Raw genomic sequence first — 13433 nt, 5'->3', positions numbered from 1 at the left:
ATTTTATCCATTTTACACATATAATGGATTTAAATTATAATTGGCAAAATGTGCTGGGCCACCTCAATCCATTTTTTTTTTTTTTTTTTATTTGTGAGTTTTAGTGTACCTCTTTTGGTCCGGACCTTCGGACTTTTCACTTTGGTCCGAGGGGAAAAAAAATATATGAATAAATAAAGGCAGAAGTGAAAACTGGTTCGTACCACGGTCCAGCCTAAAGGACCAGAATTTGGTCTAACTAAACTGAACCATAGTTGGGTGTATCTGCATTAAGAAAACACTTTTTGTATGATTCTGAAAAATTACAGGAAGTTGGCGCAGGTCAACCCCACTCAACAAACAGTAGAAAAAGAAACTATTAATAACTGTATTAATTTGCTAATTAAAACTGGGTGACTGTCTGCACTGTCTTTTCTGTTGACAGCAAGTGCCACTGAAGTGGTGCTGGTCAAAAAAAATACCTTAACAATAACAGTGTAGCTGCAATGAAAGAAACTCTTCGTTCATTTTTTTTCTCAAATGGAACTACACACCAAACTAACAAGCAAACGTCAGATGCACACAGGACTACAAGCCAGTCAACGTTAATCAAGTTTGGAGAGACGCAGTCTACACAGATTAAAATGTCAGGATGAAAGTACGTCATGGAAATTTCTTTAGTTTGAGTGCAATATTGCAACATGAAACCAATCGGACCAAACTTATACGAGGTCTGTCCATAAAGCATCGTACCTTTTTATTTATTTTTTTTTTAAACTATATGGATTTGATTCATATGTTTTCACGTCAGACAAGCTTGAACCCTTGTGCACATGCGTGAGTTTTTCCACGCCTGTCGGTGACGTCATTCGCCTGTGAGCACGCCTTGTGGAAGGAGTGCTCCCGCCCCGTCGTCGGATTTTCATTGTCTGGAAATGGCGGAATAATTTGTTTTTTTTTCCCATCAGAATGTTTTTTAGAAGCTGTTAGAGACTGGCACCTGGAAACTATTCGAAAAATTTATCTGGCTTTCGGTGAAAATTTTACGGGCTTCACAGAGAATAAGGTCTGTCAGTACAGCTTTATGGACCCCTTTAAGGACGCTCAGCGTGCCGCGCTCCGAGCTGCGACGACACGGCACAAGCCACCGGACCATTTCTGAGCTGATGGCTCTGTGGATACGAGACCGTCGTGTGCTCTTTCTTTATCACAAGAGCTGGACATCAGCCATTTCCAGCAGATTTCACTTTTAACAAGAGATTTTGTCATGGAAAGCTGCGTGGAGGCTTCGCGCGTCACGACCAATTCGCTTTGGAAGCGAGACAAAGGAACACCTCCGTTTCGGCGTGTCAGAGGACAAGTTTGGACATGTCTATCTCGGCTTTCAATGCTTACCAGTCCAGTAAGTATCAGTGAAATTGTGGAGAGCTGGACATGTCCAGCTCTCCATGGTACGGTGGCTTGTGCTGTGTCGTCGCAGCTCGGAGCGCGGCGCGCTGAGCGTCCTTAAAGGGGCCCTTAAAGGGGTCCTTAAAGCTGTACTACCAGACCTTATTCTCTGTGAAGCCTGTAAAATTTTCACCGAAAGCCAGATAAATTTTTCGAATGGTTTCCAGGTGCCAGTCTCTAACAGCTTCTGAAAAAATTCTGATGGAAAAAACCCCAAATCATTCCGCCATTTCCAGACAATGAAAATCCGACGACGGGGCGGGACCACTCCTTCCACAAGGCGTGCTCACAGGCGAATGACGTCACCGACAGGCGTGGAAAAACTCATGCATGCGCACAAGGGTTCAAGCTTGTCTGACGCGAAAACATATGAATCAAATCCATATAGTTTAAAAAAAAATAAAAAGGTACAATACTTTATGGACAGACCTCGTACAAACATGAACCTTGTTTCAGACTTTTATGTTGGAAAAAGCCCTACAATGTTCACACCATAATAGCTAGAACTGGCAAGATCATGTGTCACAGGTTGGTTGAATATCCCTCTTCTGTTGCTTATCATACCAAAGTAGTTCAAAACTCTACTGTCACTTGCATACAAGGTAACAGATGGCAAAACTGTTCGATTTTGGATTTCTTTGAGAAAATATAATGTTTTGGCTCTGTAGCTCTCACAAACTAAGTGCACACATACAGTAGTGTTCAGAAAAATACTAGTGCTATGTGACTAAAAACATTAATCCAGGTTTTGAGGATATTTCTTATTGTTACATGGGATACAAGGTACCAGTAGATTCAGTAGATTCTTACAAATCCAACAAGACCAAGCATTCATGATATGCACACTCTTAAGGCTATGAAATTGGGCTTTTAGTAAAAAAAAGTAGAAAAGGGGGTGTTCACAATAATAGTAGTGTGGCATTCAGTCAGTGAGTGTGTCAATTTTGTGGAACAAACAGGTGTGAATCAGGTGTCCCCTATTTAAGGCTGAAGCCAGCACCTGTTGAACATGCTTTTCTCTTTGAAAACCTGAGGAAAATGGGACATTCAAGACATTGTTCAGAAGAACAGCGTAGTTTGATTAAAAAGTTGATTGGAGAGGGAAAAACTTATATGCAGGTGCAAAAAATTACGGGCTGTCCATCTACAATGATCTCCAATGCTTTAAAATGGACAGAAAAAAAAAAAAACAAAAGACGCGTGGAAGAAAACGGAAACCAACCATCAAAATGGATAGAAGAATAACCAGAATGGCAAAGGCTCACCCATTGATTAGCTCCAGGATGATCAAAGACAGTCTGGAGTTACCTGTAAGTGCTGTGACAGTTAGAAGACGCCTGTGTGAAGCTAATTGATTTGCAAGAATCCCCCGCAAAGTCCCTCTGTTAAATAAAAGACATGTGCAGAAGAGGTTACAATCTGCCAAAGAACACATCAACTGGCCTAAAGAGAAATGGAGGAATATTTTGTGGTCTGATGAGAGTAAAATTGTTCTTTTTGGGTCCAAGGGCCGCAGAAGGTTTGTGAGACAACACCCAAACTCTGAATTCAAGCCACAGTTCACAGTGAAGACAGTGAAGCATGGTGGTGCAAGCATCATGATATGAGCATGTTTCTCCTACTATGGTGTTGGGCCTATATATTGCATACCAGGTATCATGGATCAGTTTGGATATGTCACAATACTTGAAGAGGTCATGTTGCCTTATGCTGAAGAGGACATGCCCTTGAAATGGGTGTTTCAACAAGACAATGACCCCAAGCACACTAGTAAACGAGCAAAATCTTGGTTCCAAATCACAAAATGAATGCCTCGCAGATGTGAAGAAATCATGAAAAACTGTGGTTATACAACTAAATATAAGTTTAGTGATTCACAGGATTGCTAAAAAAGCAGTTTGAACATAATAGTTTTGAGTTTGTAGCACCAACAGCAGATGCTACTATTATTGTGAACACCCCCTTTTCTACTTTTTTTTTTTTTTTTTTTTTTACTAATAGCCCAATTTCATAGCCTTAATGCCGCGTTCACACTGGGCGCGACGCGAGTGACTGCAGCCACAGGTTTCCATGTAATCCCTATGTAAGGATGCGTTTTGGCGCCAAACCGCGCAGCGTGTCGCGAGTGAAGTGATTTTGAGCGTTTTGCGCGTTTGTGGCGCAATATTGCGTCGCCTCACGTCGTGTTGCCCTCCTCCCCAAGTTGAAAAATCTGAACTTTTTCGTCTCGACGCGCCACAATGACCAATCAGGGACTGAATATGTAGTGACGTGGAGATGTCTGGAGTTTGACTGAGGATGTGAACATGTCCTGTATCTGGTAGCAGCCTGTGAGCAGGACTTATCTCTCTTTTGTCCTTTATTTCACAATCATGACAGATTTTGGAGCGAGCAGCAGCCCCACAGCAGCGGAAGCGGAGTTTCTTTTTCTTTTTTCTTTTTTTTTACGTGCGTGCGCAAGGGAATCGTCCATGGAGATTATTTTACTTATTAACTACACAGATGTATAATAAAGCAAATGGTGACTGGTTTCTAAAGACAATTATGACAGTTTTTTTTGGGAAAGAGCGAGGAGCAGCCCCATAGCAAGCAGTGGAGTTTCGTTCTTTCTTTCTTTTTTTTTTCTACATGCGCGCGGGAGCGAATCGTGTGTGTAGAGAATATTTTATTAATTAACTACACAGATGTATAATAAAACAAATGGTGACTGGTTTCTAAACACAGTTATGACAGTTTTTTGGGGGGAAGAGCGAGCTGCAGCAAGCAGCAGAGTTTCTTTTTTTTATTGTTTACATGTGCGCGTGTGAACGGGACAGTTGGTCCTCAAATTGGGTCCTGCAGAGGCGGAAGGACCACTGAAAGCGGCCGTCATCCAGACGCAGCTCCTGCAGCAAATAATGATACTCTCTGTATTGGGAGCTTTTCACAACAACTCGCTCCGTGTGATCAAGGTCCGTCATGATGACTTGACGCCGAGCGGAATGGAAGCTCCTCCTATTTGATGACGCACCGGGGCGAATTTTCGCAGCAAAAGTCCACCCAAGCAGAGCGACACACCGGGCAAAGGAGGCGCGTCCGTCGCCACACGACCCCCGCGAATTTGTAGCGTCTGATCGCGCCCGGTGTGAACGCGGCATAAGAGTGTGCATATCATGAATGCTTGGTCTTGTTGGATTTATGAGAATCTACTGGTACCTTGTTTCCCATGTAACAATAACAAATATACTCAAAACCTGGATTAATCTTTTTAGTCACATAGCACTACTATTATTCTGAACACTACTGTATGCCTTATGTCAGATCCAAATCATTCATTCTTCTCATCACAGAAAGTATCTGGAGTGTGCATTATTTAATTAACTTTGTCAGGCAATTGCATCTTCTGAAAAGATAACCACAAAAAATTGTTCAAATGCATAATATTCTGAACATTTTCTGTTTTTTTTTTCTTTTTTCACTCATTAAAATTCCAAAAACCACAGTACCTTAAGAGGGAGTACAAATGCATTTCACATGACTTTAACACAACCCTGCCTGTCAAGTACCTGCCATAACAGTGTGATATTTCACAGCGTAATCACAGAACTCTTGCCTGCAGTGAGAATGTGAGCTCCAAATCTGTCTCCATCAGGCCACTGGGTGGGAGGAGGTATTCATTCGATCTCAGAAGACGCTTCGAACCCTGGAAGACCAAGGAAGTTTTCATTTTTAAGGACAAAAAAGGTTCTTTCAGTTTTGGTCAAGAGGACAGAAGATGTTTGTTGGAATTTGTGCTGTTAAGGAAAAAAACAGGTGATCCACAGATCACCTTAAACTTTCCAATCTAGAATATTAAGTGCTGTCATTAATTTGACAAGTGATTATCAATCATGATCTTGTCTTAGAATTTTTTAATTCTTATGAGATAACTGTGACTGTGAGAAGTCAACACAGATCAAGGGAATACAAAACCACTGATGAAAGTGAGGTAAGACAAAAAACTGGAGCTTAACTGTTGCATCACCAGTTAAATCGCTTCACGGTGAACTGGCCCAGGGAAGGATTTTCTTTATTTAAAAAAAAAAAGCAAGCAAAAAGATGTGAAATTTCAGCTACTGTTTACCAGATATTGCAAGGGAGGTGAAGCCTAGATTCGATCCATTCTGTTGTATGAAAATCCATCTCTGCTCCACTACGGTATGAACCTGTGAGTGACGATGCAACAGACAAAGCTACATTGTGCACAATTTCTCCAATCACAGCAACAGAAGCTGATAAGTCCTACAGGGTTGTCACGGGTGTCTTGTTGGCTTTCATCATTGATCTCCTTCTTGTAGTTTTGGAGAATGGCTATCTCCAGACAGATTTACCTTACAGTACCATACTGTTTGTATTTCTTAAAGACTGATGTAAATGAAGTTCAGCAAATATTCAGTGACTTGAAAATGTTAATGTATCCATCAACCTGACTTGTCTAAAGAAAACCAACTGTAAAAGTGATGATTTACTTGGGTTAAACTCAAAGTACATATCACTAGTAAATAAAATGTTAAATGATCTGATAAAGAAAATAAAGAATAAATAAAGAATTATGTAAATATTGACATATTTTGTTTTATTTTTGGTGCTATATGCCCAGAGAAATTAAGTCATAAACATGGCTGCCTGATAAACAATTCACCTGCCTGATAAATGCTCAGAAACCTCAAGCTGTAAGAAATATGAATTTTGGTGACATCACCTCAGGTCACTTGTGTCTCCGTAGAGCGTCCCTGTATTGGAATGCGCCAAGCGACACTGTAAATTTCTGGACTGGAGTTGAATACACCTGCCCTAGAGCAAGCATACAGGCGACTGGTAAGGAAAAACTCCCTGCGATGATATTGAGGAAGAAACCTCAAGCAGACCAGACTCAAAGGGGTGACCCACTGTTTAGGCCATTCTAACAGTTACAGAAGTCACAGGCTGAGACTGATGTGCTTGTTGGTGATGTCAAAAGCTACTGTTTAGTTCACATGTGTCTTTTGTAGGTTTTGACACAATGAGGCTACATGTCTGTTTCTAACCACCTGTAATTGCGTATTTATTAATTTGAGGAACTAAACATGCTGTGACAGCAGCAATGTGTTCTAATTGCATTTTCCCTATTCCACCACTAGATGCTGTGCGCACACATGATCAGAGCTGTGTTTCCAAATACAAGTAGGTAAATTCCATACTTTGCATAGAAATGTCTGCATGCAGGGTTTAAGGACAAATCTCTGTGTGTGAATGATTGCTAAATAAGGCCACATAGGTCCAGTGACCTTCTGACACCATAAGCTGTTGAGAGATGTCTCTAGAAATATTTCCAGAGATATGACTGTCATCAACAAGGTATTTGTCTCTCTCAAGAAAAAGAAACCAAGACACTCAGGCTCCTCACTCAGTTTTTCATGTGCTGCAATCAAATTAACTATTGATTCAACAAAGATCACACCGTTCGTTAGTGTTTAAAGGTCAGTGAACCTTTCCTCAACAGTATATGCACTCAAGCCATTAGACACCACAACCTTACCAAGCACTGACATTCAAAATGGACCAAAGAATTCACAGGGGAAAAAGTCAAAGACTCTGCTTCCCACTCTGCAGAGTAGATAGCTCAGTGGATAAAGAGCTGCCCTGCCAATATGTAGAGCTGGGTTTGAATCCCACTTGTACTACTCATCTGTGTCCTTGAACAAGCCATTTAATCTGTACTTTCTCAGTTCACCAGCTGTAAAATGGGTACCAGCCTTGGCTGGGAAGCAATCTGCAGTGGACTACCATTCTGTCCACGGTGTGTGGTGGACTCTTCTGCCTTTCACACCATGGAAACTGGAGATAAGCACTGGCTTGATGGGACTAAGGGCCTATAAGGACTTACTTCTTTCTTTTTTCTACTTCCACTCTAGGAACACACAACTGAGTAAGTGTTACTACGTTATGAGCAATATTGGCGAACATATTGTGAAAATGTCTTCAGTCATTTTGCATAAATTTATTATACCTATTGTATAAAAAAATGTTCACCGTTTACTGTTCGGTACTCTGGCAAAACAATTTCCTTCAGGATACTAAAGTTCATCTTATTCTTATGTCCAGCAACTTGGTGGGTGTCCTGTGAATTAAACACATTGCAAAAACAAGCAAACAAGCAAAGGTTTTAAACACCAAGACTTCTGGCAGTGTTGTTCCATGTACAACATACAGCATGTCCTCAGGAAACCTCTCCTCAGCTGCAAGCATGTTTCTCTTGCATGCCTCTGGATTAAAGATTGTTACGTTCCTTATCATGTTACAGCCTTTCGCCAACCTTCTTTTTCTACCTCTTGTAATTCTGGAACATCCCAGCAGGGCGAGAACGTGAAGAGAAACAGGTTGGAAAGTCTCTGGGCTCATGGTTATATGTCAAACTGTGACAAGGTGTGAATATTTTATGGCAAAGCCTATACTGGGGGGGGGGGGGTTAAGCATAATACAAAGTTCTTGTTTGACACTGTAGCTACAGTTATTCAAAGGCTGATTTCCATGACCTGTAAGTCACTCACCATTTACTGCTCAGGAATTCTTACATTATTTTGAAGAGAAACAGAGGACATTAGGTAAAGAACACCTCAGCATGCTCTCGTCTCACTACTAGATCCTATTGTTGATGTATGTGCCATCTCTACTAGTATGCCAATACCTACCAAATTAGATCCTATTTCACTTGGTATGCGGTTGCAACTCCTGACCTCTGCTAAAAGCATGAGCTGTGTTTTTGGCCCAATATCAATTAAACTGTTTAAGGTCTTGGGGGCAACACTTGGGCCCACTATGCTGACAATTATTAACCTGTCACTAACCTCAGGTTCAAGTTTGAAATCTGCTGTGATCAAACTTATTCTTAAACATAATTAGATATTTGTTCATTGAAAAATTACAGATATTGCTCCCCTTTTGCTCTGAAACGCTTGAAAATGTGGTTTCAAAGCAACTTGGGGATTATCTTGCTGAAAATAGCCTCTTTGAGACATTTAGAATGCATCTCTCCACAGAGACAGCACTTACTAAAGTGGTTAATGATCTTTTGCTTGCAATGGACTCTGATACCACCACTGTGCTGCATTTGACAGTCGATCATCGTATACTGTTGTCATTTAAATGATCTCTCACTTATCTAGTCACTCTCAGTGTGTCTTGTATAACAGTGTTACATCAAATCTCATTCCAGTAAAATATGGGGTACTGCAGAGGTCTGCATTAGGCCCTCTGCTAATATCTCTCTATATAGCATGTTTGGGTCAGATATTGTGACAATTTGGACTTACTTTTATTTGCTATGACACCAGTTGTACATGTTAATAACTGCAAATAATTTCACCCATACAAGGACTTTAGAGGACTGCCTGGCTTCAGTGAAAAACTAGATGCATGCCAAACAACTTCTTTTAAACTCTGACAAGACCGAGAATATGGATTACTGGTCCTGTGAGAGACAGGCATCAGTCTGACCATCTAACCTTAGACTGGTGTGTTAATCATCACAGTAATAAAGTAAAAAAATCTCAGGGTGACCTTTGATCCCACACTATCCTTTGGTCTACACATTTGAAAAGTAACTCAGAATGCTTTCTATCACCCCCGTTACACTGTAAAGATGTAACTTGTTCCATCTATGGCTGACAGAGAGACACTGATGCACATCTCTATCTCTTCCAGATTGGATTACTGCAATATCGTACTTTTTGGCTTACTGCAGTCCAGCATCAGAATTCTCCAATTGGTTCAGAATACTGCTGCTAGAGATCTGATTAGGAGAAGAAAGTTTGACCATATTACCCTACTTTGGCCTCCCTTCACTGGTTTCCTTTCTGTGTGAGGGCAGATGTTATGGTATTGTTACAAACATACAAAATCCTCCAGGGATTACTGCCTACCTATATGGATGATAATTAAACCTTATGTACCAGCCTGTATTCTGCATTCTTAAGTGGCAGGATTACTGTGTGTTTAACTACTTTATATATTTAACTTTATTCATAAAAATCATGGAACACAGTTGGGCAGTCATGGAGTGGTCGATGCAGTGCGGCCTTGAAGCTTCATATTTCATGGCAGCCGTGGCAACCATGGTGGGATGTGAGCAGATACCAGCTGGGCCTTGTAAGGTCCTGGTGGCACATGTACCGATCTTCGACATCCTACAGCATTCTCTACAATTTCATGACTGCAGAAAAACAGCTGAACAGACTACGTCCCTGTGTAATGGGGGTTTTACCATGCGTTTGTTCTATGAAACAATCTGCCTGCTGAGATAAAAGAGTCTGATTCTCTGGAAACATTCAAATCCAGATTAATTACACATCTGTTCACGCTATTTGCATGAATGAGGCGATGGTTCCTCAGGTAATAACATCTAGACTAAAACAAACAACAAAATTTCCAAATTATTCAAATGACATTTGCAGATTTCTTGCCAAAATCATGATTCACTATGTCACAATGGACATGCTGGCAGTGTCTTCACAGTAACTACAGAAGTTGTTTTACCTCAAATGGGGGGGGGGGGGGGGGGGGGAGGATCGCAGTTATTTTAGCCTGTCCTTGTCTTTTTCCTGAAACCCACAAAGAGGCCTTGTATGTACTTCTTCGGGATCCTCATTGGCTGGTACAATAAATCAAGACACAAATGTGAGCCACTCAAACTGTCTGACATGCATTAATAGCACAAAGCTTTGGCAAGGCAGGCTTAGACTGAATGTCCTTTGGCCCCAGTTTGTCTTCCTCTCTCTACACTGCAAATATTACAAGGTCCTTTTCCAATGCAGGGACTAGATCCTAGTGAGACTACAATCTTACATGCAAGGGTGCCGTTCATATTTAAGGGCAACTTAATTAAACATCCTGACAGGTTAGTTTTGATCAAGGTTTTTAAAAAATATATTTTCAATTCCAAATTGGTTTCTTGAAAGTTACAACTTTAACGCAAATCTTCGTTTAATCACTTAATGAAAACCTTTAAATTGTTTTTGTAGTTAGAATAAATGTAATCATGTTAACTGTGGATTAAGTTGTGTTTGAAAAAAGACAAAATTCTCAAAGTTCTTTCAAAATTAAATTTGGTTTATCACATATTACAACAAAAATCTGCCCTATACTCATAAACCAGGCCTCATGAGATACAAGAAAAAAAAATAGGGATGATAAATCATATACTTGTCCTGTCAATTTTACTGCCCTGGAAACTGTGGCAGTAAAATCAAGGCAATACAAATCTTAAAATTGGGCGATACAAAAAAGACATTGAAAATACCAGACTTTGTATCACCCTGCTTTTCATACAATCAGAAGCACCCATTTCTCAGCCCCACCAATGACACACGCCTATTTTGTGTTACCCTGGTGACAAGTGCAGGATCCTGATACAGAATCCAGATCATTTTATTCAACCAAGATGTCTGATTAAGGTGAGAGAGTTTTAGTCTCCCTAGCAGGGAGAATTCTACAACTTGAGTCTCATACTGAAGTTGTGAGACATCAAGAAGTAAGTGAAGAGGACACTCCTAACTTTATAGAGAGACATAAGAACACGAACACCACAAAGAAAATGCAGAGTGATGTGAACTTGTTCACTGAATGGCTGATTGGAACCAAGAAGGAGAAGAGAGGGCTCCTTGTTCTTTCTCCGGTGAAACTTGACAAATATCTGGCTATGTTTATACTGTCTGTTTGTTGTTCTTTATTTTTGTTGTAATATGTGATAACTATCTTACTACATGTCTGTTTATGTATCACGCCCTGTATCATGGCCCTCGTATCTGTATCAGCCCGAATCCAAAGGATACATTGACAGATACATTGGAGTGTGATACATAAACAGACATGTGATAAACCATACATATTAGCCATATACACAGGTTTTTTTTCCAAAACATTTGCAAAGTAACCCTATCTATTGAAATTAAAGCTCTAAAAATGTAATCTGAATTAAAAACAATAAGTACTGGTGGGGTCCAGATTAGAGCTGAAACGATTAGTCAAGTTACTTGAATAATTCAATTACACAAAATGTGGTGGCGCTGCAATGTCCCTAGAAAAAAAACAGAAGACTAGAGCATGCAGATAAGCCATGTAAGAGCTAATCATTTAGCACCAGAAGCTACAAGTTTCCAACGTGACAGAGTAAAATAAATCCTTTTAAGAAAGAGGGTCCACACTGATCATCATGTGGTGTAGTGGGGGCACACACTCTTTTTTCTCAATAAATACAATAAACACATTATACAGTATACAAATCTATTCTAAATAGCCTCTAAGGAGAGACAGAGAAAGCATAAAAAGAATGCAAAACCTGAACATAAAGGTACATAAAAGGGTAGTGGGGGGCGGCATGTAGTCTTGATTCTGGGGGTCTGGGGGTGCTCCCCAGAACATTTTTAAAAGAGCAAGTCAAATTTTGTGTATTGTGGTGAATTTTAATGGGTATGAAGCCTTCTGAAACAAAGAAAACTCACTTCAAACTGTCAAGTAAAAATTCTTTGTCTTCTGCAGTATTTTGATTGGTTCTAATCCGGTAAATGTGCCAAAAGGGTGCTGTGTCGCTGGCTGTACAGTTAATAAAATACAAAATTAGGGCCTAAAGCCATTGCCAACGTTGTTCTGCTGTGCACAAAGTAACACTGTCACCGTTTTGAAAACGCATGCGCACTGAGAAACTCAAAACTGGCTTATTCACATTTAATCAGTAAAATGCTCTCACTCGTAAGACAAACTAGGGCTGCAACTAACCATTATTTTAGTAATCGATAAATTGGTCAATTATTTTTTTGATTAATCGTTTTTGTTTTTACTTACATGTGGGTTTTTCCATTAATTCTTTAAGTGAGTTATTATTAAAAGGCCTTTATCACGCAACATCGTTTGACCTTGTAACAAAGTTTTGATGTTATATTCTTGTCAAAAACATACCTGGAGTAGTGTTTTGTTTTATTTTGCACACACATACATCCGGCGTGTTACCCGGCGTGACTCGGAAGCCAATTTATGATTCCTGGTGTGTTCCATTGTTCCTGCAGTATAAATCACGCAGGATTGTTTTATACTGTGTACTTAATGCAGTAAAAACTACACGCTGAAGAAAAAAGACCACAGAAAAAAAATGCTGATTGCAGCTCAGCTCCTCTCTGTGTGGAGCTGTCTGGTGAAGAGAGGCACTGAGAAGCAGCTGCAGCTTCTTCTCTCACAAATGTGTTTAAATAAAATCCATAAAAGTCCTCCTCACAGACAGATTGCCAGAAATATCCAGTAAAAAGTCCGGACATCTCTAGTCCACTCATGGACGTTCGTTCACGCACGCACATGTGAACAATTAAATGGAAAAAAAAAAAAAAAAAAACTGGCTGCAGGCATTAGTTCCTTGTTCTCTGCTCAAACTCTCACATCACAGTTAAAAAAAAAGACAAAAAAGGATATAGGTCCTGAGACAGGACATGTCAACATCAAGTAGAACTCCAGACATCTCCACATTTGCTTAAGGATGGTTCACTCGTGCACGCATCTCGCGGTCAAAGGAGGAAAGATAAACTATAACAGAGCTCAGAGCGCAGCCCTGCAGCTCTGCACAAGAACAAATATAAAGTAGAAGAGAAGTCAGAGTGCACAGTCTGTCTGCAGTCCAACTGTGCCCTCTGACTTCTCTGTGCAGAGAACCCACAGGCTGTGTTCTCACCTCCTCTCTGCCCCCTGCTGTGCGTACCTAACGCAGTCATGCCACCACAGGAAGCAACTGGGAACAGCCCCGGTGTGAAAGGGGCTTTAAGGCTCGACTAAAGTGTAATATGTGATCTTTAATAAGATATTTTTATGAGAAAAAGACTCAAATGTGCAGTTTACTGCATTTTATTTTTTTTCTTGTATAAAAACACAGCTTAGATGTGGTTTGACCGAAACAAATTGTCATTAAACTTAAATAAAACAGGGATGAAGTGGAGGTGTAAGAGTCACTAGGTGTTCACAGGAAACAG

At 40.3% G+C, this 13433-nt stretch overlaps 1 protein-coding gene across 2 annotated transcripts in view; it reads right to left on the bottom strand.

Annotated features, from left to right (window-relative positions):
* zmp:0000000755 (phosphofurin acidic cluster sorting protein 2) overlaps positions 1-13433 on the bottom strand; it is a 141373-nt gene that overhangs the window by 56089 nt on the left and 71851 nt on the right. For both annotated transcript variants that reach the window (XM_034184556.1, XM_034184557.1), the window contains exon 3: positions 5021-5110. In XM_034184556.1, coding sequence (XP_034040447.1) covers positions 5021-5110 — 90 coding nt within the window. The remainder of the gene's footprint in view (positions 1-5020; positions 5111-13433) is intronic.

The sequence above is a fragment of the Thalassophryne amazonica genome, chromosome 13 (assembly GCF_902500255.1).
Source record: "Thalassophryne amazonica chromosome 13, fThaAma1.1, whole genome shotgun sequence".
Lineage (NCBI taxonomy): Eukaryota > Metazoa > Chordata > Actinopteri > Batrachoidiformes > Batrachoididae > Thalassophryne > Thalassophryne amazonica.
This window is presented reverse-complemented; position numbering and strand designations above follow the sequence as displayed.